Below are 24,858 nucleotides of genomic sequence, written 5' to 3' on the forward strand. Positions count from 1 at the left end.
TAATTATTTCAATAATAAAATATTTTTTATTTCTAAATATATTCATTTAATATTAAAAATGTTACAATTAATATATTTATATTTATGGCTAAATTTTTTATCATATATTTTTATTTTTAGTTTGTACCCATTTTTAATTTGCAACCCTTTTTTAATTTGTACCAATTTTCCTTTCAATTTTAATTTGTACCCATATATTAATTTTTTTTGTGCCCATATTTTTTAAAGTTTTATTTGTATTGTACCCATATTTTTTTATTTATTTGTACCCATTTTTATTTTTGCTAAATGTACCCATTTTAAAGAATGTACCCATGTTTTGATACAATAATTTTTTGGTTATTTTTTTATGAATGTACCCATGTTTACACACACACACACACAATAGTATATTTATATTTTAATATTTTTAATCCCACAAATTATGGTTTTTTATTTAAAATCTCATTACTATAAACAACTATAAATTTTAATTTTTAATTTAAAAAATATAGTAACGTACATAGAAATAAATTATCAATTAATTTTAGGGACTTGGATCAAAAATTGAAAAACAACAAGGTTTCAGTCAAAGATTGTTCATAACTAGGGACCGCATCTAAAGTCTCCCATTTTTTTATAATGTATTCTTTGTAAATTAGGCTAATTATGAATTTAACACGTTATCCCTAAGTTGGGACCAGCCAAAACATAATTTAATTGAAATTATCAATGAAATGGGTATAAAGTTATCGAGGTTCTATTGTACAAATACATGTGTTTGGTATATTTTTACTTCTACTGTCTTAGAAAATAAAGTGTGGGGGGTAATATATACACTGAACTTTTTGGAACTTTCTGCACACATTTTAATCAAAGGAAAACTAATGAAAAAGGCTTGAAAACTTAATGATAAGGACAAAATAAAGGGTAAAGTGAATAGTACCATGATTGACTTTTTAGTGTAAAAATGTGGTTTTTCGTTAAAGTGAACAGTACCGGGTGCTTTTCATTAAAGTTCCCTTTAATCAATGCGGCATATAAATGATTTTAAAATATGGGGAAGCATAAAATTTCAATCAATTCTGTAAAATTTCCACCAACATAAAAAATCCAGGTTCAATCTTGAATTTGAAACTTTTCAAATTCAGTTTAGTATGTGCAAATTATGTAAGGGCTATGATATTATTAACTACATATCCGTATAAAATCAGCCCTCAGTTCTTAGGAAATTCATCACCAGCACTCACTATGAAAGATTCTATCAATTTTTTGCAGTTTTGCTTCAAAGACTTGTATATAGAACGGAAACAGAAAAACAAAAAACGGAGAAGAATTTACAAGTCTTTTGCCGACACGCTATGAACTATCCGGGTGACAAAAAATGTTTCGATATCTAGGAAAACAAATGATGAATGCTATCACTTTGGTTGAGCATATAATTATGAAGGATTTGGTGGGGCGGGGACTTCAACAGTTCCTTCAAGCATCTGCATGACATTCTTCGTGGCCGGTCGTTGTGATGGATCCCCTTGAATGCACCAAAATTTTATAAACAGTTCATATACTTCAAAAAAATCACCAAAATTTCATATCGTATTTAGTAAAATATCCATAGCCTTCCGAAGGCCTGGAAACATTATTTTATACGCTTAAAATAGATAAGATCTTGTGAAATTTTTGTATATTTATTGAGAAATAAATTTTGTTTGATGACAAATTTGCCTGTTTGGATTATCTTGTAATTTGGGTGCAGTATCTAATTAGCAAACTCCTCCATCTTGTCAATGTTTTCTAGTTGCTTATATAATAGGAACGCCGCTTGGCCCCGTGATGTTTTATTAGGAAAACTAATGAAAAGAACTTGAAAACTTTGAATTTTAATTAAAAGAACAAAAAATTGTTGTAAATGAATAGTACCAAGAGTGACTTTTTAGATTAAAAATGTCTTTTTTCATTAAAATAAACAGTACCGGAAGTGTTTCGTTAAAACTTCTTATTTTATTGTAGTCTTTTCTTTGAGCTTATTGCCCTTTTGTCAACAAAAAATAAATAAGACCCAAGAACCATAAACAAGTCAACAAACATTTTCTAAACAAGTTTGAAATCCAAGAATTAAATACTAATTTTTTCATACAAAACAACGAATAACAAATACTTGCTTTGCTCCCTAGCTCAACACTGAATCCCAACAGCTAAATCACGCAAAAAAAACTAGCAACAATCAACCGCAAATCTTTACTAGTGGAATCAATGGACTTGGAGAAGGCATAAATGATCATCATCTCCATTGGCGTTTTCTTTGGTCTTTTTGGTTTTGGCTTTGGACAGTGCTGCTCCTCATCACCAATAGAAAGGTTTGCTACTTCCTTCTGCGACTTTAGTTCCATACTGTAACTATGTTCGGCCCTTTCTACTTAGCCAGTCCTAGATTTTCTATCTTTTCTTTTTTGCTTCTATTTGCCTTCGTTTTGGAGCTTCGCGATGCCACATTGGGGGAATTGTCGGTTGACTTCAGTTGGGGAATTTCGTCAGTCACCTTCGGTTCACCAGGAGGAACCGGCTACATGATCCTCGACATGGGCTTCCAGAACGCTGACTTGGAAAACGAAGCTCTCCGGGAAGTGGGTACGGTTGGGATTTTCGGCTTCCCCGGCGGCGGCGTGGGACTCAGCTTTGGGATTTCTGGAGAAGCGGAGCCAGAGACTCGAGGCTCTGATGGTCCGTAAGCTCGAGATTTGAGTCACTGATTTCGTTACTGTCTGCTGTGTATTCTTCGCCGATCTGCATTACACATCGTTTCTGCAGTCATGGTTGTACTAGCCTACTAGGTGGGAGGGAAAGAAGAACATGCATGAACTGTTCATCTTCATCGTCTTTTTTTTCTTTTTGTTTTTTTTTTAAGTTTTTCATTATATAGAAAATAAATTTTTTTCATTATTTAAATATTTTTAATCCACATGATAATATTTAATTAAATTTGTGGACCTAGTTATGTACCATATCAACACATAGCATAATTTTGTACGAAAGTATAACGACATTGATTTGCAAAACTTATTTTCAAAAACTATATTGATCGATTTTTAATTTCATAAACTATCTTGATATGGTATGTTAACATTAAAAACTATTTGCGAGAAAAATCCTTAAAAAATACACTCAGATTTTGCATAAAACAACATTGAAGGTGGAAATTTGTGCTAAGCCCGTCATGATTGGTATGTAACTTGCCACTAAAGAGAGTCTAACCTAAGATATCCACTTGTGTGGAGGAGACAAATACCATATTACATAAAAAAGGATCCAGGTGACTAAGTCAAATAGAGACATTCTAATCAAATCGATTTCGCAAATAAAATTTAGAAAGTATAACCCTGGCCTATATAGAAAAATTAAAAATTAAAAATTAAAAACACTCACCACCACTTAAGCAAACATCAATAATAAAACGCTAATGTTACAATTCAGATAAAGCCAGGTTGACAAAATCAAAATCACACACACAAAAGTTTGATCTCTTGCAATCAACGGTAATTGTGATCACTTAGATAGAACATATAATGAGGATGGATTTGGTGGGACTGAGACTTCAAGGTTTCCTTCAAGCATCAGTGTCACATTTCTCATGGTCGGTCTTTGTGATGGTTCCTCTTGAATGCACCAAAATGAGATCATCAAAAACAGTTCCATGTTCTTGATGTCCTCCTTGGCCTCATCATCGTCATTCTTGATTAGAAGGTGCAGTTTCTTTTGCTCATAGCAATCATATGCCCAATCAGCTAGTATCATTTGTTCTTCATCCTGCATGTTTTCTTCATAATGCTTCCTGCAGCAAATAATCTCTAATAACAAAATGCCAAAGCTATAAACATCCGCCTTCACTGTGACAGGCAAGCTTTTGAACCATTCAGGAGCTACGTACCCTTTTGTTCCTCGAAATCTTGTAGTCGTACGAGTTTGGTCCATCTTCAATAGCTTGGCCACTCCAAAGTCGGCAATTCTTGCAGTGAAAGAGTCATCTAGAAGAATGTTTTGAGGCTTAATGTCACAATGTATGATTTGGCTGCTACACTCTTCATGCAAATACCGGAGCCCTCGTGCGGTTCCTACGGCAATTTCTCTTCTTTGGTACCAGCTTGGCCTTGAATTTCCAAAGAGATAGCTTGATAAGGATCCGTTGGTCATAAACTCGTACACAAGAATTCGGTGTTGTCCTTCGTTGCAAAATCCTAGTAGCTTGACTAAATTTTTGTGATTTGTTCCTCCAATTGTGCTTACTTCAGCCTTGAATTCAAAACCATTTTCTCTGACCATGCTGTCCAATCTTTTGACAGCAACACCTTTCCCATTGTCAGATGCTAAAACGCCTTTGAAAACTGTTGCAAAACCGCCACGGCCTAGTTCTTCCTTGAATCCTTCTGTAGCTTCTTTTATATCCAGGTAAGTGAAGCGTTTTAGATTAATGCCTTGGACAACTGGGTAAAGGTCACTCATCTTTTCTTGCTTGGAGTACAAGCGAGAAAAAAACAAATAGGTTATTATAGAAATAATCAAATTGCTGATTATTAGCATGAGCACTGATCCGACGAGCACCAAAGCTGAAATCTCTTTCTTTGTTACGTATTTTGAAGTACAATTGTCTGCTCTTTCTTTGATAGAATTGTCTGCTCTTTTTTTGATGAAGGATTTCCATGCTGTACTGTTGCCATTCCTCCCATTGAAAAGAGGAATTCCCTTCTTATAACAGTCTTGGCCATCGTTGTAATAAATGGCAACGGCACAGAAACAGTCATCCAGACAACTCTTCTTGCACCAGTCCTCTTCTACCGGCTGAAAATGCTCATAATCTCCACTAGGCCAATCTATGTATAGCATCTCTGTAAACACAAAAAGGTGTGAGTCTGGTGAGGATTCATCACAACTTTGGGGAATGAAGTTTTGTTTGCATCCTTTTCGCTCATCGTTTCCGTCAATGGAGGTGTAACCCTGTGGGCACTGACAAATAGTAGGTCCTTGATCATCAGGTTTACATATGTTGTTGAACCCACATGGACCTCCGCCTTTGTTGTCCATTGCAGTGCAGATATTTGGAGGTTGGAACGACACAGTGGACCAAGCCCCGGTCCCCGTTTCCACAACTGAGCCATTGCTTTTATGGTAGACATAGTGCCTGAAAACTCCATCAGAATCAAGAGTTGCTCTTTGGTAGTAATCTTCGACTGAAGCCATCTTGTCTGACTCTGATACTGTGTAAACTATGCGTCCGTTAATATCTGTAACGAAAATATGGCCAGACATGTTAAAGATAAACTGAAAGCCACTGCCGTTGGTATGGGTCGACCAGTAAGGATAGTTAGGAGTATCCAATGGAAAATTCGTTGTATAAAGCACGAGATTTCCATCGGACTGTAGATTTAACTGGAATCTGCCCTTTGAGTAATTGGTTTCAGAATAGCTGGCGAAAAGTACGGTGCTTCTACTGAGAGTTTGTGTGGGGAGGATTGTATTAGTAGGATAATGAAAACTCTCCCACAGATTGATTGAATTTTGGTTGGCCAGGACAAAATTTCCAGTGTCAAGCATGGCTGCATAGGCAACCCCAGTGACAGCAGTCTGATAACAAATGAATTGCCGATCACCCGTTTCAAAATCCTTGATAAAAAAGCCATCCTCGGTGAACTCAACCGTGGATCCTTTTTGGAAAAGACTTCCATTAATAGCTGACCAGACGACAGTTTTTTCGGGTATTTTGTTGAACCGGATGGCGAGTAAGAAACCACCATCATTTCCAATTCTTCGGAAACCGAAAGCAAATTCCCCAGAAGGTGAGAGCCACGCAGAGTCATCGTCCTGAGCAACGAGAGACGAGCCTAAAGATATATTTTGGTAAGGCTGAGAAGTGGTGAAAAGTGGCAGATGTAGGAGGATAAGTAGAAAGCATAGAGAATATGTCAGTTCAAAAGCCATGGTACCAAGTGAGATGCATGAGCTAAGGCTGCGACAGTCTATATATGAACATTATTATTCTCATTGTATTATTCATGCTATTTTTCTAAATCCAATCCATTGAAAGCATCGAAACATCGTATCCATTGGAGTCATCGACATATCCGTATCCATTAGTCATCGACAATCGGATCAAATCATTTTCATTGAATTATTTATACTATTTTTCTAAATCCAATCCATTGAAAGCATCGAAACATCGTATCCATTCAGAGCCATCGATAATCTGACCAAATCATTTTCGGCTTCTTCTTTTTATAATTTTTCATGTCTTCACTTCCAATGTCCAAGTCAACATGTTTAACTGAAAGAACAACGTTTTTCAAGTAATTTTATTTGACTTAACAGCAATCTCTTGTTTGTTGTTTAGTTTCCCTGTTTTTCAAAATATAAACGTTCTGCAGGCATGGTTTGGCTTTATCCGGATCATTCAACAAGTCCTTTTATTGTTTAAAAAAAAAAATTTTAAGTTATCTATGCCCGTGAATATATGTTTAGTTTCCCTGTTTTTCAAAAATTTAAAGTTATTTATGCATGCATATATGTGTTAGTGACATGCCTGACCCCGCTAATCCTAAATATCAGGATGGGCACGTGCTAGCCGACACTTGAGAGTGACGAAGCCATTTAATATGCATGCAATTAATGACGGAAAGCGAACGCAAATAAAACATATGAATATAAAGAAATATGCAAATGCGGAAACATGTTCAAAGCATACAACTAATCAGAAATACTGCAAAAGAATATTATAAAAAGGTAAAATTACGAAGAAAGGGATCCTACACCGACAGGATTCAAAGATACCAATACGGGGATACCTCAACGCCGGGATTGTACACCTCGATTCTAATCCTAAAGGGGGCACAAAACAAAAGTGTGAGTGGACAAAAGTTTATAAATAATAATAAGAAGAAGAAAACCGTTTTCTTTCTGAATATACTAACCTCCTGTTTTGAAAACACATATAGTACTACATAATAGGTTTTTCTCGAAACTCTACATGCTATGAAAACGTTCGTATGATAAAATCACTAAAGTACTCAAATAGGGGTATCATAGTCGTCCGAAGGCATAACTATCACCCGAAGGTGAAACTGTACGACTCTGGGTTACGCCAAAGAAGAAATATATCTACATAACACACCAACACTAGCTGTGGTGTGAAGTCGAGAATTATTGTTTGGCTTTCCTTGTCAAATCTTGTAAATTGTACCACACATGCTCTAGATAGATTTAGGGTTCAATGTGACTTTTGGGATCATGTTGCTGGAAATATTCTTTCAAGAGCTTAACTTCTTACATCAAAGGTTTGGTCATTCATATGCATTTCACTTTATTATTTCCAATTCATTCTGTCTAGTGGTTCAATCTAGTCAAAATTTCTTGCTACTTTCCAATTTGTTGGGCGCACACTTTAAGACAGCCCACACAGGTCAACTAACACCTTTTTCCCAAGTGATTTTTATCCCTAGATCTTTCCTGATTGTTTGTGGACATGACACGTGGCTTTTCTGGTCCCCTTCTTGCTTGAAATCTTAAGCCTTCTTTATAAAGATCATCTTAGGGTTCATTTGGTTTTGGGGGTTTGAGATTGGAAAAGTTTTTTAGAGCTTTATTTTCATCTCCATCTCTCAGCTCTCCTAGGAGCATCAAGCAGATTTTATAGGTAATGTTCTTCATCGAATATTTCTAAATCTATATTTAAAATTGCTTGCTTAAATTCGTTATATATGATCATTTGTTTTGGCTAGGAGTTTTACATTTTTAGAAAAGAGTGGATTTTAGCTTTGAGCTACCTCTTGTGTTCTTACTTGAAAACACTAGCCACAAAATCACACCCATGCACTAAATACCAACATCATTGCATATTAGGGTAGCATTATTTTTGTGAATTTGATTTTTATTTTAGGTCAAGTTTTTCCAAGTTCAAATTAGTGAACTGACCTGTTTTTCAGATTCTCGTCAGTTTCATCTTTCAAGTGTTTGACTGGTGAAACTGACTAGACATTGAATCCAGAATTGCATATCATTGTCATATCATTATATGCATACTTTGTTGTTGGTCTTGGTGCCGCAAGGTGAAAAGTTTAGGAGGAGCTAGCATCTTGTGAAGACTGGAGACAACACTATTTCAATGCCATAAAGTGATGAGCTCAGGACGAGCTGCCACTTCGTGAAGACCGAAGGAATCCATCTCGTGTAAGGTAAGGTTGCACAAAGGTAAATCTACTCCATAGATAGGGATCTGTAATTGAGATTGTGTGGTCTTTGTATGAACCTTGATTATACTAGTGGATTGGACTTAGTGGAGAGTCCCCAGTTTTTTAACCTAAAGGTGAGGTTTTTCTGGCCAAAAACTTCCTTATGTTCAATACTATACATAACATTCTTTATGACCAAATAACCATTGCTAGAGATAAACGTTGTAGGATTTGCTAGTATTGACACATTGTTAACCAAATAAACATAACTCAAGAATTAAAGCTAAAACATAACTAAAGATCACACTGTCTTGTTTTAGCTTTATAAGTTTGCTTGGTTTATGTGCTTGTGTTTGCTTGGTTTATGTGCTTATGGGCACCTAACAATCTATACTATGTTGACTAGTACGTTTGACTAGTTAGTACAATTGATTTCAAAGTTTACACTACATATTATGAGCAATGAAATGAATTGTTGTTTACTAGGATAACTTGTAGTGAACTAAGTTTGATTCGTAGATTTGCGTTTGTTTAACTGATACGAATTTGTACTTAGTTGACTAGTAAGCTTGACTAGTCAATCCAACATGCTTTAATTCATAATTGCTTTGTCATTACTGTTTGCATAATGAACTGATGTGTAAATGTGTTTAATCTTAAGGGTTATTGTCGTGAAACTAATATAGGCAGTCTCTGATTAGTTGAACATATTGGTTAGTTAGGTTTTGTTCCTGCAACTACATTTTTTATCACTGACTAACTTGTAACTAGTTGACTAGCTCACTTGACTAGTTTACTATGCAGAGTTAAATTTTTATTTGTTGGAGATTCAACCTAGCACCCGATTTCACGTAACTAGTGAAGCTATCCGACACTGGTTTCACCAGTGAAGCTAGAAGTATGTCATAATACCATATTGCTCCTCTACAGTGTCCTCTGGCCATAGACATATACATACTCGTTTTGTGTGTATGTGATGTATGACTACCCACTAAGTAAGTATGGAAAACATAATCATATTTCTTGTATCAAATCATCGGAGCTCAAAAGCTCAAAGCATCATAGATCATATTTCTCAAATCCATAATATCTCAAAAGGCGTAAAAACTATAGTTCGTAAATCTTTCATGAAACGTTAATAATAAAATATGCTTTTCATGTTTGCAATCCTAACTTTAAAGAAAATCATGTATTTAAGAAGGGGTCCACCCACAGATACTTCATCGCCAAAGAGTTGTTTAAGTTAGGGAGGATAGGATCGCCACTAAAAAACACACCTAAGCACATAAAATGACCAATTAGTGAAACCCTACTAAGACGATTGAATTTGGGAAAACAAAAATTGGATTCAGATTCGAGACATCATAAAACCTAAGAAGGAACAACAAGTTTCCCCACGCGCTGCCACGGGGCGACAACCCAAGTCACCATGCACCACCCCACGTGCCGAGATGGGCCACCAGAAAGTTGGCCGAAAAAGTTACTGACGCTGCCGTGGAAGGCAACGAAGCACAGTACCTCTGGTGGAGGTGCGTATGCTCCAAGCATCGGGCATCGCAACACCACAGGCCCGCGAATACAGACGTACTTGCCTTCCTCCTGAGGCCTGCAAATTTGCAAGTTGCAGGGCCAACTTTCAGAGTTCCAAACAAGCTCAAATCTCAACCAAAATCGATGATACAAAAACCTAGGTGAAGCTAGAAGTGTAGGGAATAGATCTATACCCATTTAAGAGCATGACATGGTCGGAGTTGGCCGGAAAAAATGTCTGAAAGTGGCTTAATGGCCACGATTCTGAGTTCCAAAAATCTGGGGAAATCACCCATCTGCAATAACTTTCCCCTAGCAAGGTTATAAACAGTTCCATATCATCATTAAAAGAGAATTTAGGGAGTTCTAAGGCTTACCAAGGTTGGAACTTCAAGGAGCTCATTGAGAAACATGGCACTGACGGTGGTTCAATTTAACCATTAGAGGAGAGAAAAAAATAAGGGGGAGATAGTGGTATCAAAAAAAATTTCTTTGATTCTGTCATACAATTAGGTAGTGAAGGGAGTGAGGTTGAGGTGGTTTAGTCCTGAGGCTCACCGGAGTAAGGTGGAGGTGGTTTGGTCATGAGGCTCATTGGAGTACAGTGATGTGGCATGGTGGAGCATGGTCTCTCTGCACTTGCAAAAAGAGATAGATGAGTAGGAGTTGAGAGAAAGAGAGTGTAAAGGTAGATAGAGGGAAGGAAAGTTGTGAGTGAGAGAGGTGAGAGATGTCCACGGGAAGAAGCTAAAGAAAAAGAAAGAAAAAGGGAGGGAAGAAAGAGAGAGTGTCAGGAGACATCAAAACAAGGATGGGCCCTACTAGCACACCAAACAAAGTAAGAAAATATGAAATTGAAAAATATCTCGTGAAACGTAAAATTACCGAAATGCTCCTACGTTTTCGAATTCCGTAAAATCCTCATTCTAGCTCCAAATTCAATTCTGTTTGCGTCCACATGTTCATAATGGCAAGTACTACAAGGATACGCTAACATAATGGGTTATAAGTCTCACGATACGAGAGTCAACAATAGTCAATTATTTCACCTCGAAGGGCATTTTCGTAAATTTACACTTTAAAATTATAAAAACCGTAAAATTTGGGACAGATCGTTATAGTTAGGATTTGGATACACACAATTTTGTGAGGTCCTCCTCATAATGTATTTCAATTGACACGCCCTGACCCTGATATTCCCCGAATACCAGGATAGACACGTGTTGGCCGACACCCGAGGATGACGAAGGCCATTAATTGATACAAAAGCTAAGAATAAGAAATAAATAAGGGTTGTGAATTTAAAATACAATGAGTTAATAGCTTAGGAACGTGTTAGAACATACAACTAAACCTAATCACTAAAAAGAATTAAGATAAAATTGAATGAATAAAAAAGTGGGTCATACATCGAGAGGATTCGAAGATGCTGCTGCGGAAGTGTCTTGATGCCGGGATTAGGTGCCTTGATCCTAAGTCATGAATAGGGGCGCAAAACAAAGTTGAGTGGACCAAGTTCATATAGACAATAATAATAAAACAGTTATCAAGATACTAACCCCCACAGTTTATATAATGAAAACTACTAGCATAATAAGTGATGGATTTAATCAAAATCCTAGCATGCCAAGAATATCTCAAAAGTCATATCGCAGAAAAACATCATATAAATCATCGCGTAAATCATCTCGTAACCGTGGTGTGCTGCTAGAAAGATCACTGAATAAACTCCCGGCCCAATGCCTGCCCCGTGGTCTCTGCGCCCGTAGCCAGAGATTACCAACTCCCGGCCAATGCCTGCTCCGTGTCCCTCAACCCGTAGCTAGGGATTATTTATCCCGGCCTAAATGCCAACACCAGATCCTCGCCCCATGCGGCATAGTGTCCACTAGGTACGCATAAATAGTTATGCCTCTAAAAAATAACCACTTCATAGTATAAAGTCATCCATCGTCTATACTATAAAGAGGGGTTTCGAAAACATGTTCTAGCATTCTATCGTCATCCATCAGATAGTTTACCAGTTCATGGTTTTTATAAAAATATGATATATTAAAATATAGCTCAATATAGGCCAACAATTAATTCCTCATAAAAAACACGAGACGAAAGTCAACATATTCAATAAACATGCTTATCATAAATCAAATCATAAACTCATAAGGCATGCTATTCATTTATGCAATTAAACCATAAAATCATGTAATTTTAGAAGGGGTCCACTCACAGATATTCCTTAACAGAAGAGTTGTGCGGATCAGGATATAGAATTTCCTCACTATCAACTTCACCTAAGCACAAAATGTAATAAATAACTAAAAGGATTTTCTAAAAGATTTGGGCTTGAACTAAATTAAAATAAAGGATTTGGGTTGGATGGTTTAGGGTTTAATGGGTTTTAGAATTCTAGGGTTTTTGGGTTAAAAGGGTTTTAGGGTGAAAAATGGTGGTTTGGGCTTAAGCCTAAACACACACACACACCACAACTACACACACACATGCACGGCATGCATATACACACATGCACACACACACACACACACACTAAACACACACACACGGGCAAAGGCTGGTCCTGAGGCCTCACAAAAGGGCTGGTGTAACACCCGCCCCCTAATTATAAAGATTTATGTTTGTAATTACCCCTAAATGTTTTAAATATATCAATTTCATCATTTTTGTCTACCAAATCAGGATCCAAAGCATTGGATCCCTTTCTTTCTAAACCTGCCACGTGGCAGCACCCCAAGCAAATTCTCATTCTTCTCTCTCTGTACCCCTCTGTGAACCTCTCCTTTCTTCCTTCTTCTTTTTCGTTTTCTGTCTTCCTGTCTCTCCTTGTCGGCTCTCACTTCTCTCCCTTCTCTGCACCGCAAGCACACACGCAGAGGCACACGGGTGTGCAAGGAAGAACCATCACCCTTCACCATTTCGTCCTGCTCTCTCTCTCTCTCTCTCTCTCTCCCTCTCGTTCCCGCGACCCCAGAAAACCGGAAAAGGGACTCCGGCGAGATTTTTCAATCTTCGATTAGGTAAGCCCCTAATTATCTCTATTTCGTCCTTGAATCTTGCTGGAATGACTTTTAAATTAGATTATTTCTTGATTTGGAGGTTTTTAGGACGAAACCACCACGGGTGTAGGCACACCCATCTCCGGTGACTTTTGAGAGAATTTCCGGCCAAACCACGGCGAGTTGGCCGGCGTGCAAGGTATCAATCTCTTCGTCTCGTCGAGTACTATAACTTTCCTTTTTGTTTTACTCAATTTCATTGAGTATTGAAGAAGTTATACTCATTTGAAATCTTACCCAGTTTCCGGCAACCTCAGAGGCTTTCGAGGAAATTTCCGGCCAAATCACGGCGAGTTAGATGTCGTGTGAGGTATCATTCTCTTCGTCTCTTTCAGGGCTACAACTTTCATTTTTGTCTCGCTTGATTTCGTTGAGTAGTGACAAAGTTATGGCCGTTTAAAGTGGGGTAGTTTTCCGGCCGAATTTCCGGCCTTCCCTCTCGACAAACCAAGGCCATCCGGCCTTCCCTTTCCCTTCCCCTTGGGCCTTAAGCCTGTTTGTTTTAGCCCAAAACCCTTTCCCTTTCAGTTTTTGTTTTATTCTTTTTGTTTTAAAACCCCAAAGGCCTCGGGCCTTATTAAATGGCCTTGGGCCGGTTTTGATTTAAAGGGGCTTAAAGCCCTGCCCTAGTGAGGCCTTAAGGCCTTGTGCCGTGCAAGTGTGTGTGTTTACCCGTGCATGTGTGTGTGTGTGTTTATGCATGCACATGCATGCCATGCATGTGTGTGTGTGTGTTTGGGCTAAAGCCCAAACCCCAATTTTTCCATCCTAAACCCTTTTAACCCAAAAACCCTAGGTTCCTAAAATCTATTAGGGCCTAACCCATCCAACCCAATTCCCTTATTTTATTTAGTTCAAAACCCAATAGGTCCTAACCCTATTTAACCTAAACCCTAATCCGGATTTCAAGCCTAAAACCCGTTTGACCTAATTTGACCGTTGACCCCCGGTCAACGTTGACTTTAGGGTTGACTTTTCGGGTTTTCGTCCGGGATCCTTTTTAGGGTAATTCGACGTTCTGAATCCGTTTCTGACGTCCGTTTTCCCAAATTCAATTTCTATTATATAGTTTTATTAATTGGACCATTTATGTGCTTAGGGGCGATTATCTGTGGCGTTCCTTCTTCAATAGGTTGCGTGGCTCTTCGGCGGCGTACTGTGAGTGGACCCCTTCTAAAATGCATGTTTTATAGTAGAAATGCATACATGAAAAGCATGATTTGATGATTACGTTTTATGAAACGTTTTGTGACATAACATGCTTACTGAGGCTAGTTTGAATTATTACTATTTTTCCTATAACCCGTGTTCTTATAGAATATCTGATGGATGACGATATGATATTTAGAACATGTTTCGAACACCTGTTTATAGTATAGATGATGGATGACTTTATACTATGAAGTTGTTTTTCAATATATATATGTTCAGTGGTTTTGTACTTACCTAGTGGTCCTTTCCGCTACGGGACGTAGGGATAGATTCCGGTCCGTCCCGGGCGACGGTTTGGTGTTGGCATAGGGCATGGAGGGTGTTTCCTCTGGCATTTAAGACCAGGGACGGGGAGCCGGCATGGGGCCTGAAGTGTATTTTCCTCTGACTGTCTACTCAGAGACGGGGAGCCGGCATGGGGCCTGGGGGTTATCGGACAATTCACTAGTGATTATTATATATGAGTTATGATTTGAGATACTGCACATCATGCTAGGTTTCGGAAAACCTATGTTTATCATTATATATGTGTTTTCATAAACCTGGGGGTTAGTACGTTGATAACTGTTTTATTATATATATATCAACTTGGTCCACTCATGTTTGTTTTGCGCCCCCTTCAGGGCTTAGAATCGAGGCATACAATCCCGGCATCCAGGCACTTCCGCATCGGCGTCTTCGAGTTCTTTTGGTGTGGGACCCATTCCTTTGTTCATCAATTTTTATATCGTTTTTTTTGTATTCTAGTTAGTCGTATGCTTTGAACACGTTCCTTAAATGCTTATTCTTTTATATTTATAAGTCTTAGTTATCCTTTATTTTCAGCAATTGCATCAATAAATGGCTTTCGTCACCCTCGGGTGTCGGCCAGCACGTGCCTATCCTGGTATTCGGGGAATATCGGGATCGGGGCGTGTCAGCTGGGCTTTGAGCCCTTTAACAAAAATCAGCCCAAGGCCCTTTGGGTCTTTAAAAACAAATAACTAAAAATAAAAAGGATGCGGGCTGGGGTACTAGGTTGGCCCAAAACGGCTAAGGCCCATGGGTAAGAGAAGGCCGGATGGCCTAGGTTTACCGAAGGAGAAGGCCGGAGCTGCTACAGCTCTGGTCACCTGAAAACGGAGGTTCTAGACCCTGATCTAAGTACGAAAATGAAGAGCAAGATGAGGGAAAGAGATTGCTACCTTCACATAATTGTGATATGGCCGAAGATGACCGAAAATCCCTTCGAAGCAGCTTCGCCGGAAAAATGGGTGTGCTCACCCCAACTCGATTCTGAGGGAAAACCTACGTAAAGATGGAAGGATTTGACTTAGAATTCACAACCAAACATCACACTAACGGATAGAGGAAGAGATTCGCGACTTACCTAACAGAAAAAAGGGAGGGTTTGTCGGAGCTTTTGCTCCTGTGCCGACGAACTCATAGGGAAAAGGTTCTGGGCTCGTTGTGAGCCTCCCTTGATGGTGACACGGTCCGTGCGTGTCCAGGAGAAGAGAGTGAGGTGAGAGGGAGAAAGACGGGAGATAGGTCCGAGAGAGAAGGGAAGTGCAGAGGAAGAGAACAAAGAAGGAGAATGAGGTTACAGGGAGAGCAGAGAAGAGAGAGAGACCGGGGGGAAAAACAAAAATCATAAGGTGGGCCCCACGTGACTCACCATTTAAGAACTAAAGCTATTTTTAAAATATAAAAGGGGGGTTGGGGTGTTTCATCAATGCACTGGCAGAACCATGTAGAGGCTATGGTGGGCTGTGGTCAATGCAGTTAGGAAACAAAATTCAAATAACCCTACAATCTTAACTTGTTTTAAACATTACTTCTAGTCAATCTAGCGAACGGCTTGCTTCCCCCAAGTGTAACCAACCATAGATTTACTTGTTGAGGATGCTTATCACCTTAATTGCTTCTTGTAATGACTTTTTGAATCATCAATCTACTATGGTTTCCTTTCAAAAAAAAAAAAAAAAGAATATCCCATTACATATTAACTTGGAAGTCCAATTCTTTGTGAGATTTATGGAAAATAGAAGATCATAAATCAATGTAGCAATTTGAAGTGGAAACTTTTGTCACAAATGACGCGGTAATACCGTACTCTATAATTTCTCTCCGGAACACAATCCCTGATTTTCAATTTTTTTTTTTGTTGGATTATTTTTCCCAGATTAAAGAGTAAAATCCTAGCATGAACCGTGTTCATTATTGATTTGTCTTCAAAATAAGTTTTTTAATGAATTAATTGCTTAACAAGTATAACTTTGGCTAGCCCACCCATGGAAAAATTCTTGGTTTTGCCCTTGTTTCAACGATCCAACCGTCTATTTTTATGTCTTAGTGTTTCTCTTTGTTTTCTTCAATTGAACAAATGAAAAGAAGAGTGCAAATGAATTACTTCGATCTAAACTACAATGAATGAAATTTTGAACTTAGTCACAGAGGAAGATGTATTGTTGAGCCAATTTTGAGTAAACTTGCAAATGTGTCAAAAAATTTGTCAGAGGAAATTCTCTAATCCGATAGCCTGACAACAAACAAGCTTGCTTAACGCACTAGCTTTGAGTTTCGACTTCTTGATCCGCTTGGCTACATCCACCCCTACCCCCACACAGGTTTAAGTCTCTATAAATTAGGTTTGATTGATCAGCCCCCCTAAAACTAGGCTCTTTCAACGTTTTGTTACAAATGTGCTAAATTTTAAAATATGACCTTAATACAAACCTAAACTCAAGGCCCATCCATATCTTTACCAATAAGTTGGTTGCCCAAAATTGTTACTCCCAATATTTGATGTCAGTGTCACTATATTTTTTGTTTTTTTTTTTTTTTTGTCAACGATAGATTTTGTTAGATTAGTCACCAATGAGGTTTAAATCCACGTTGTCATGTAAAGACTTAACATTTTTTCACCATTGTAGTAGAGGGTCACTTGCTCTATGTCACTATATTGAATTACCTAAACATCAGATGGTTTTTACTTATGAACATATATTGTATAACTTGGTTGTGTACAAATAAAGCCCTTAAAAAGAATCCCATAGTCAACAAAACCTAAGATTTGATTTGAATAAAAAAAACGTTAAATCTAGTTATCAACGACATAATATTACATTAAATTCAACCAAATTACGAGAAAACAATTAAATTTAGTTGCATTTTCTCGTTTCCTACTTTAATTATTACTTGTTCATGTCATAAAAAATCAATATTTATTTATTTATGTGTATGTTTACTATAATTAAGTTTTAGATACTCAATTATCAATATCATTACAAGAAATTTGTGTCATTTTAAATGAAGAACAATATTTAATTATATTCATTAAAAACCCATAAAATAAACAAATTTCAGATTTTGGCTTATATGGTAAAAACTGCCCAACTTAGAATGTGTGCATTGACAAATGTATATGACTGAATTGCCATTTAAGCCACAATTTTAAACCCATCTCGAAAATGAATTGCAGCCGTACATCCAACGGTTGAAAATTGAAATAAAAATTTGACCGTTGGGGCCTAACGTTGGTCGCGAGCTTCAAATAGTACCGATTGCTTTGCTTTTAGGTTCCTGGGTCCTGAGACAAGAAACGCAGAGCGAAACAAAGAAAGAGAGAAAGAAGGTGCCTTTACATTAAGGAAGTAACTGAATCCGGAAACCCTAGACGGCGAGAAGGAGATCTCAGCCATCAATGGAGGAAGTCAGAGCAGCGGTTGTTCCACAGCAACCCAAAGGTGTTCGCCGATCCCACTGCTGATTTTTGAATGAAAAATATGAATCTTTTAAATTCAAATGTGGGTTCTTTTGATGTTATTTTATCTGGGTTTTGTGGAATTGTTCATTTAGTTTCTGAGATTTTTTATGTGATTTTTTTTTTCTGGGTTTTAGTAATTTTTTCTGGATTTTGTAGAATTCTTCATTTGAATTTATGGTTATTTGATGTCATTTAATCTGGTTTTGTTGAATTATTCGTTTAATCTCTGAGTTCTTTTGATGTGATTTTATCTGGGTTTTGTAGAACTCTTCATTTAAATTTCTGGGTTTTGTAGAATTCTCCATTTAAATTTCTGGGTTCTTTTGATGCGATTTTGTCTGGGGATTATCAATTTTTCTTGTTTATTTTGATCTACCCGTTTCTTTTCTTGCTCATTTTTTGAAATGGGAATGTTGGTTTTCTTCTGGATATTCGGTTTATTGTTGATTGATCTTTAATTCTGTGATTCTTTGTGGGTTCGGTGCTGATTGGGGATTTGTATTCTGGGGTTTTATTTCGTGTTCTTTCTTATTGTTGTAGCGAGTCAGATTTTGTTTCTCGGAAATCTTCATGTTTTAATGTCCGATTTCTTCGATTTTGATGTGTTTTGCGTTTGTTCTTCCTGAAGGTGGTGATGAACTCAGAAGGAACAGGCGAGTTCTTCAGGACATTGGCAATCGCCCCATCACTAGGTCTCTCTCTCTCTCTCTCTCTCTCTCTCTCTCTTCCACAAACACACAACCAATTAACTAACGAATTCTTGACTGGCAGGAGTTTTCATGCACAACTGATAGCAAAGGCACAAGAAAAAGGAGTTAACAATGCGGTAATAAAAATTTACCATTGTTTTTGTTCTTATGAATTTTGGTTTTTGACTCTTAGAGTTAATTATTCTCATGGAACTGGATTCTATAAATTTTGTAGAACCCTGTTGTCCTGCCCGTGCTTGATGATAAGGTAGCTCTCAATCGAAAGCGTTTTCCGGCGAAGAAGGTAGTCCCAAGGAAGGAAATTGAAAAGCCAAAAACTGAGGCCGTGGTTGTTATCAGTTCTGATGAAGAAGAAGAAAAGAAGGAACCTGTTAATCGATGCAAGCCAGAAGAAGTGAGGAAGGAAGTCAAGACTCTGACTTCGATCCTCACAGCTCGAAGCAAGGTGAGTTTCGATGTTATTTTGGAATGATGTCTTGAATTTAACTTTGCTTTGTTGGAGTACTGAAATTTTTGTTTGCTGCAGGCTATGGCTATTGGAGTGAACTCCAAGCCGAAAGAAAAGATTGTTGAAATCGATTCAGCTGATGTCAACGATGAATTAGCAGTGGTTGAATACATTGACGACTTATACAAGTTCTACAAGCTCACCGAAGTGTGCTCTATTTCCTTCCTTCCTCCCCAATTCAATTTCCCCTTTTCCTATCTCTTATCTTACAGAAGAAAATTTCCTATGCAGGATGGTAGCCGAGTTCATGATTACATGGAGTCACAGCCAGACATAAACTCGAAGATGAGATCAATCCTCGTAGACTGGTTGGTAGAGGTTCACAAGAAATTCGAGCTGATGCCTGAAACCTTCTACCTGACTGTGAACATACTTGATCGGTACCTTTCGATGAAGATCGTTTCTAGGAGGGAACTTCAGCTAGTTGGCATTAGTTCTATGGTCATAGCATCCAAATATGAGGAAATCTGGGCTCCACAGGTGGGTTTCTTCACTTGTTTTAGTAAGTTTCACCTGATTTCGAACGATACAATTTATTCTGAAATTTGAAAATGGGGTTTTTGATATGCAGGTCAATGACTTTGTTTGCTTGTCAGACTATGCATACACTGCCAATCAGATACTGCGCATGGAGAAAGCAATTCTGGGGAAGCTGGAGTGGTATCTGACTGTTCCCACCCCTTATGTCTTCCTGTCTCGATACATCAAAGCTTCTGTTTCGCCTGATGTGGAGGTAGTTAATTTTCTATGGTCTTTTAGAAAAACAGAATCAACTTTTAAACTCCCTTTTATTGAAAGAAGAAAAAAAACTAATTTGTTTTTCTTACTATCTTAATGCAGATCAAGAACATGGTTTTCTTTCTCGCTGAGCTTGGAATCCTGCATTATCCGACCATCATTCTGTACTCCCCATCCCTGATTGCTGCTGCAGCCGTCTACGCTGCTCGTTTTACTCTGGGTAAAGTTCCTGTCTGGACTGAAACTCTGAAGCACCACACTGGCTACAACACAGAACAGTTAAGGTAGTCTTTCTTCTGTCAATCATCCGACTATTTATCTTTCTAAATTGGATTTAAAGTTTATTAGCTGTGATTGGAAACAGGTGCATATTTACTAATTCAATTGTGTTCTCTGTCCTGCAACAGGGACTGTGCCAAGCTCTTGGTTGGCCTTCACTCGAACGCTGCAGGAAGTAAATTCCAAGCTGTTTTCCGCAAATTCTCAATGCCGCAGTATGGTGCTGTAGCTCTTTTCGTTCCAGCCAAAAGTTTTCATTCATCATCATGAAGTGTTGCTTCTGAGTCCAGTTTACTTTCTGTAGACAATACACCCATATGCTAGTTGGGGTGCTTTTGAGTCGGATAGAAGAAGATTATCCAAACCGTGTATTGTTCTACAATACTAGTCCCTTTCGGTGTGTCGATTTTGTGTGTATATCCTCTCCTCAGGTTTCGGATTCTTCATAGTTGTGTTGTTGCAACAATATAGGCTATACAGCCATTTTACTGTGTTCAAATTTAGTTACAATTCAAGCAATGCAAAATTGCAGTATTAATAACATCTGTTCACTACTGTCTACAACATTCCTCGAGTGTCAGGATCCCGTAAACAGCTGAAAGTACACAACAGAAAGCTAAATCGAACACAATGCATGTTACCACTGTCTTCGACAGTTCTCCCTAATTCGTAACACAATGTCCGGTTACCACTGCCTACGACAGTCCTCCAATCGATGAAATCTACTGAAGAAAATACCTTTACTCTTCCTCTATATACGTATAGCACAATGTCTAATTACCGCTGTTTATCAGCTAGCGTCTTAGTTAAATTGGAGGACACGTGTCAAAAATTATCAAGACAAGAGACCTGTTCATTCTCTCTTCAAAACCAATTTTAAAGATGCAAACTTACATGGTAAAAAACTGCCAAAAGTTCCTTTTGTGGGCCGTCTTAGTTAAATTGGAGGACACGTGTCAAAAATTATCAAGACAAGAGACCTGTTCATTCTCTCTTCAAAACCAATTTTAAAGATGCAAACTTACATGGTAAAAAACTGCCAAAAGTTCCTTTTGTGGGCCAAGACGAATGCCATACTGAATTACCAAATTACACCCACTAATCGTAGCCGTAGGATAATCCAACGGTTTTGCCCAAAAATAAAAAGCAAAATCCAACGGTCAGGAATTCAAATGAAAAGAATATGACCGTTGGAGCTAATGTGTTCTGCCGAGCTTCAAATAGTATACCCCTTCGCGTTGCTTTCAGACAACTGAGACCAGAAACGCAAAGCACAGATCAGCAAATCAAAGAAAGAAGAGAAAGTAAAAGAAGAGAGAGAAGGAAGGGGTAGAGAGAGAGAAAGAAGGCGAATTTCCTTGGACGAATCGCTGACTCGAGAGACCCTAGAAGGCGAGAAGGAGATCTCAGCCATCAATGGAGGAAGCCAGAGCCAGAACAGCGGTTGTTCCGCCGCCACCCAAAGGTATTCGCTGTTCCCATTTCTGAATTTTGAATAGACGATTTGATCCTATTGTATTTTGAATTTCTGGGTTCTTTGATGTGATTTTATCTGGGTTTATCTTCCCCTGATCATTTGTGGGTTGGGATTTAGGATTTTTTTTTCTTTATGTTGTAGAATTCTTTGTTTAAATTTCTGGGTTTTGTAGAATTCTTCGTTTAAACTTCTGGGTTTTGGAGAAGAATTCATTTAAATTTCTGGGTTCTTTTATTGTGATTTTTTTCTGGGGTTTATTTTGATCTGCCCGTTTGTTTTTCTTCATATTTATGAATTTGGAATTCGGAATCTGGGATTTGTTGGGTTTCATCTGTTTTTGTTGTTTACCGTTGATCTGGTACTCTTTGTGGGTTCAATAATTTCAACACTAGTTAGGGCTTTTTTCTTCTGGGGGTTTTCTTTCGTGTTTTAACTTTTGATTTCGCCGATTTTCATGTGTTTCTTGAAGGTGGTGATGGACTCATAAATAACAGGCGAGTTCTTCAGGACATTGGCAATCGACCCATCACTAGGTCTGTCTCTGTCTCTCTCTCTCTGTCTCTCTCTCTCTCTCTTGACATTGGTAATGAACTAACAAATTATTGACTTGCAGAAGTTTTCGTGCGCAACTGATAGCAAAGGCACAAGAAAAAGGAGTTAAAAATGTGGTAATAATCTCTGACTCCTAAGAAAAAGATAAAAAGGAAAGAATCCTTTAATATATTGGCTAATTCATTATTTATTTTGATTGTTAACATTAATCACAGATTATTACCTTAGTTACTTTGTTCTTATGAAAGTTTAGTTTTTTGCTCTAGGGGTTGATTGGACTGTTTAAATTTTGTAGAACCCTGTGGTGCTGCCGGTTCTTGAAGATAAGGTAGCTCTCAATCGAAAGTGTGTTCGTACCCAGAAGGTGGTTCCCAAGAAGGAAATTGAAAAGCAAACACCGGAGGATTTGGTGATTATAAGTTCTGATGAAGAAGAGGATAAATCTGTAGAAGGGCGGAAGGAAGTCAAGACTCTGACTTCGATCCTCACAGCCCGAAGCAAGGTGATTTTTCATGTTCTTTTGGCATAATGTGTGTTGAGCTTCTAACTTTTCTGTTTTGGAGTACTGAATTTTAGTTTGCTGCAGGCTATGGCTCTCGGAGTGAACATCAAGCCGAAAGAAAAGATTGTTGAAATAGATTCAGCCGATGTCAACGATGAATTAGCAGTGGTTGAATACATTGATGACTTGTACAAGTTCTACAAGCTCACTGAAGTATGTTGTATTCCCTTTCTCCCTCCCTCTCCAATTCAATTTTCCCTTTTCCTATCTCTTATAAAATGAAAATTCCGTATGCAGGATGATAGCCGAGTTCATGACTACATGGACTCGCAGCCAGATATAAATACAAAGATGAGATCAATCCTCATAGACTGGTTGATAGATGTTCACCGGAAATTTGAACTGATGCCTGAAACCTTCTACCTCACTGTGAACATACTTGATCGGTACCTTTCGAAGAAGATCGTTTCTAGGAGGGAACTTCAGCTAGTTGGCATTAGTTCAATGGTCATAGCATCCAAATATGAAGAAATCTGGGCCCCACAGGTGTGTTTCTTCACGTGTTTTAGTAAGAATTCATCTGATTTCGGACATTATATTTTGATCTGAAATTTGAAAGTGGGTTTCCGATATGCAGGTCAATGACTTTGTTTGCTTGTCAGACTATGCATACTCTGCCGATCAGATACTTCGCATGGAGAAAGCAATTCTGGGGAAGCTGGAGTGGTATCTGACAGTTCCAACCCCTTATGTCTTCCTGTCTCGATACATCAAAGCATCTGTTTCGCCTGATGTGGAGGTAGTTAATTTTCTGTGGTTTTTCAGAAAAACAGAATCATACTTTAAAACTCTGTTTTTGGTGAACTAACAAAAACTAATTTGCTTTTCTTACTGATCTAATGCAGATGAAGAACATGGTTTTCTTTCTAGCTGAGCTCGGAATCCTGCATTATCCGACTATCATTCTGTACTCCCCATCCATGATATCTGCTGCTGCTGTATATACTGCACGTTATACTCTGAATAAGATTCCTGTCTGGACTGAAACTTTGAAGCACCACACTGGCCACTCTGAAGAACAGTTGAGGTAAACCACATTTGGAATCTGTATGTGTAGCTGTGATCGGCGAAACAGATAAACAGGTGTATATTTAGTAATTCGAGTGTGTTCTTTGACATCCAACAGGGACTGTGCCAAGCTCTTGGTTGGCCTTCACTCGAATTCTGCAGAAAGTAAACTTCAAGCAGTTTACCGGAAATTCTCAAGACCGGAGTATGGTGCTGTTGCTCTTTTTGTTCCAGCCAAAAGTTTTCACTCATCTTCATGAAGTGTTGCTTCTGAGTCCTGTTTACCTTCTGTAGATGAAGATTTTTAAAACCGTGTATTGTTCTACAATACTTAAGACTCTTTCAGCGTGTATCTTTAGTCCTGTATATCGTCAGTTTTCATATTTGTCATTGTTGTTGCTACAACAATATAGCCATTTTAATGTGTGTTCAAATTTAGCTGTAAACATCAGTCATGGTGCAATTTTGTCTTGCAATTCAATCTGCGATTTCGATTTTGATCTTGCAGTACAAAATTGCATTATATTAATGACAATAGTATTATTGATTCGAGTACCAACTGTGATCGATTATCATGAATTGCATTGTTAACTACTGTCTACAACATTCCTCGAACCTCAGGATCCCGTAAATAACTGAAGTACACCACTGAACCCTAACCATAGACCATATACTCCAATCTATACAATCTACAAAAGAAAATACCTCTACTCTTCCTCCGAACTTCAATGCTCATGTTCTAGGTTCTTCCCAACACATACGTCTTATGAACTGCACAAATCGTAAGAGCCTCGGGGTTAAGCGTTTTCCAGTTGTTTCTTGACCACTGGACATTTCTGCTTACACTGGTACAGATATACAAGTCACCCAAGCATCAGTTGGTCACTTTAACATGACTTGTGACGTTGCGAAATCATGAGCAAAGATGTATTCTGAAGCCAATCATCCATAAAGTATCAGGCCTCATGGATTAACAACGAAAACTCATCAGTGCTATTGTACAAGGGTGTATGAATATGAGATTTATAGTGAAATTATTCATAACTGAAACACTCTAAAGTAATAGATGAAAGGAAGCGCAGGTTGGGTCAAATGTTTAGACACCTTTCCAACATTGCCAACCATTTTCCTTCACGTACGTGTTTATAATTGGAGTAGCAAGTAGAAACCATGTTATAGGATTCTGAAGAATCTTTAGGATTTGGACTACTGAATCACAAAGTAGGCTTTCGAGAATACATACCCTTGTTCCAGCGATGATGGTGCTGTTG

At 38.0% G+C, this 24,858-nt stretch overlaps 3 protein-coding genes and 1 long non-coding RNA gene across 6 annotated transcripts; 3 read left to right on the forward strand and 1 right to left on the reverse strand.

Annotated features, from left to right (window-relative positions):
• Window positions 1–3,522: 3,522 nt before the first annotated feature.
• LOC139194323 (G-type lectin S-receptor-like serine/threonine-protein kinase LECRK2) lies at window positions 3,523–5,949 on the reverse strand. Its single transcript, XM_070818630.1, has one exon. It carries the CDS (start codon window positions 5,947–5,949, stop codon window positions 3,523–3,525), a length of 2,427 nt encoding a protein of 808 aa, XP_070674731.1.
• A 6,588-nt stretch (window positions 5,950–12,537) lies between these two features.
• LOC139194364 (uncharacterized) lies at window positions 12,538–14,858 on the forward strand. The gene is made up of 5 exons (XR_011579091.1): window positions 12,538–12,754; window positions 12,842–12,932; window positions 13,035–13,103; window positions 13,893–13,951; window positions 14,629–14,858. It is a non-coding gene; the product is annotated as an uncharacterized lncRNA (long non-coding RNA).
• Window positions 14,859–17,522: 2,664 nt separating this feature from the next.
• On the forward strand, window positions 17,523–20,554 carry LOC103427052 (G2/mitotic-specific cyclin S13-7-like). Its single transcript, XM_029099327.2, has 9 exons — window positions 17,523–17,733; window positions 18,382–18,445; window positions 18,525–18,579; window positions 18,678–18,908; window positions 18,990–19,118; window positions 19,203–19,451; window positions 19,543–19,704; window positions 19,812–19,993; window positions 20,117–20,554. Exons 1-9 carry the CDS (start codon window positions 17,691–17,693, stop codon window positions 20,256–20,258), a joined length of 1,257 nt encoding a protein of 418 aa, XP_028955160.2. The 5' UTR covers window positions 17,523–17,690; the 3' UTR covers window positions 20,259–20,554.
• A 465-nt stretch (window positions 20,555–21,019) lies between these two features.
• Window positions 21,020–24,142, forward strand: LOC103427066 (G2/mitotic-specific cyclin S13-7-like). Of its 3 annotated transcripts, XM_070818715.1 has the most exons (10): window positions 21,020–21,453; window positions 21,935–21,998; window positions 22,079–22,133; window positions 22,313–22,519; window positions 22,604–22,732; window positions 22,817–23,065; window positions 23,157–23,318; window positions 23,425–23,606; window positions 23,706–23,878; window positions 23,945–24,142. In XM_070818715.1, the coding sequence occupies exons 1-9, from the start codon at window positions 21,405–21,407 to the stop codon at window positions 23,845–23,847; spliced, it is 1,239 nt and encodes a 412-aa protein (XP_070674816.1). In that variant the 5' UTR covers window positions 21,020–21,404; the 3' UTR covers window positions 23,848–23,878; window positions 23,945–24,142. The 3 variants fall into 3 exon arrangements, with proteins under 3 accessions (XP_070674816.1, XP_070674815.1, XP_070674817.1); XM_070818714.1 differs by having other exon boundaries at window positions 23,706–24,142; XM_070818716.1 differs by having other exon boundaries at window positions 23,431–23,606; window positions 23,706–24,142.
• The last annotated feature ends 716 nt before the right edge of the window (window positions 24,143–24,858 follow it).

The sequence above is a fragment of the Malus domestica genome, chromosome 03, assembly GCF_042453785.1.
Source record: "Malus domestica chromosome 03, GDT2T_hap1".
Lineage (NCBI taxonomy): Eukaryota > Viridiplantae > Streptophyta > Magnoliopsida > Rosales > Rosaceae > Malus > Malus domestica.

What these genes read in the sequence shown, in the direction of transcription:
- LOC103427052 (XM_029099327.2), top strand. Translation starts at nt 17,691, where the DNA reads ATGGAGGAAGTCAGAGCAGCGGTTGTTCCACAGCAACCCAAAG. An exon ending in TCCTCACAGCTCGAAGCAAG is followed by an intron (nt 18,909 to 18,989) that starts GTGAGTTTCGAT and finishes TGTTTGCTGCAG; the next exon opens with GCTATGGCTATTGGAGTGAA. An exon ending in AGGAAATCTGGGCTCCACAG is followed by an intron (nt 19,452 to 19,542) that starts GTGGGTTTCTTC and finishes TTTGATATGCAG; the next exon opens with GTCAATGACTTTGTTTGCTT.
- LOC103427066 (XM_070818714.1), top strand. Translation starts at nt 21,405, where the DNA reads ATGGAGGAAGCCAGAGCCAGAACAGCGGTTGTTCCGCCGCCACCCAAA. An exon ending in TGTTCCGCCGCCACCCAAAG is followed by an intron (nt 21,454 to 21,934) that starts GTATTCGCTGTT and finishes TGTTTCTTGAAG; the next exon opens with GTGGTGATGGACTCATAAAT. An exon ending in TCCTCACAGCCCGAAGCAAG is followed by an intron (nt 22,520 to 22,603) that starts GTGATTTTTCAT and finishes AGTTTGCTGCAG; the next exon opens with GCTATGGCTCTCGGAGTGAA.
- LOC139194323 (XM_070818630.1), bottom strand. Translation starts at nt 5,949, where the DNA reads ATGGCTTTTGAACTGACATATTCTCTATGCTTTCTACTTATCCTCCTA.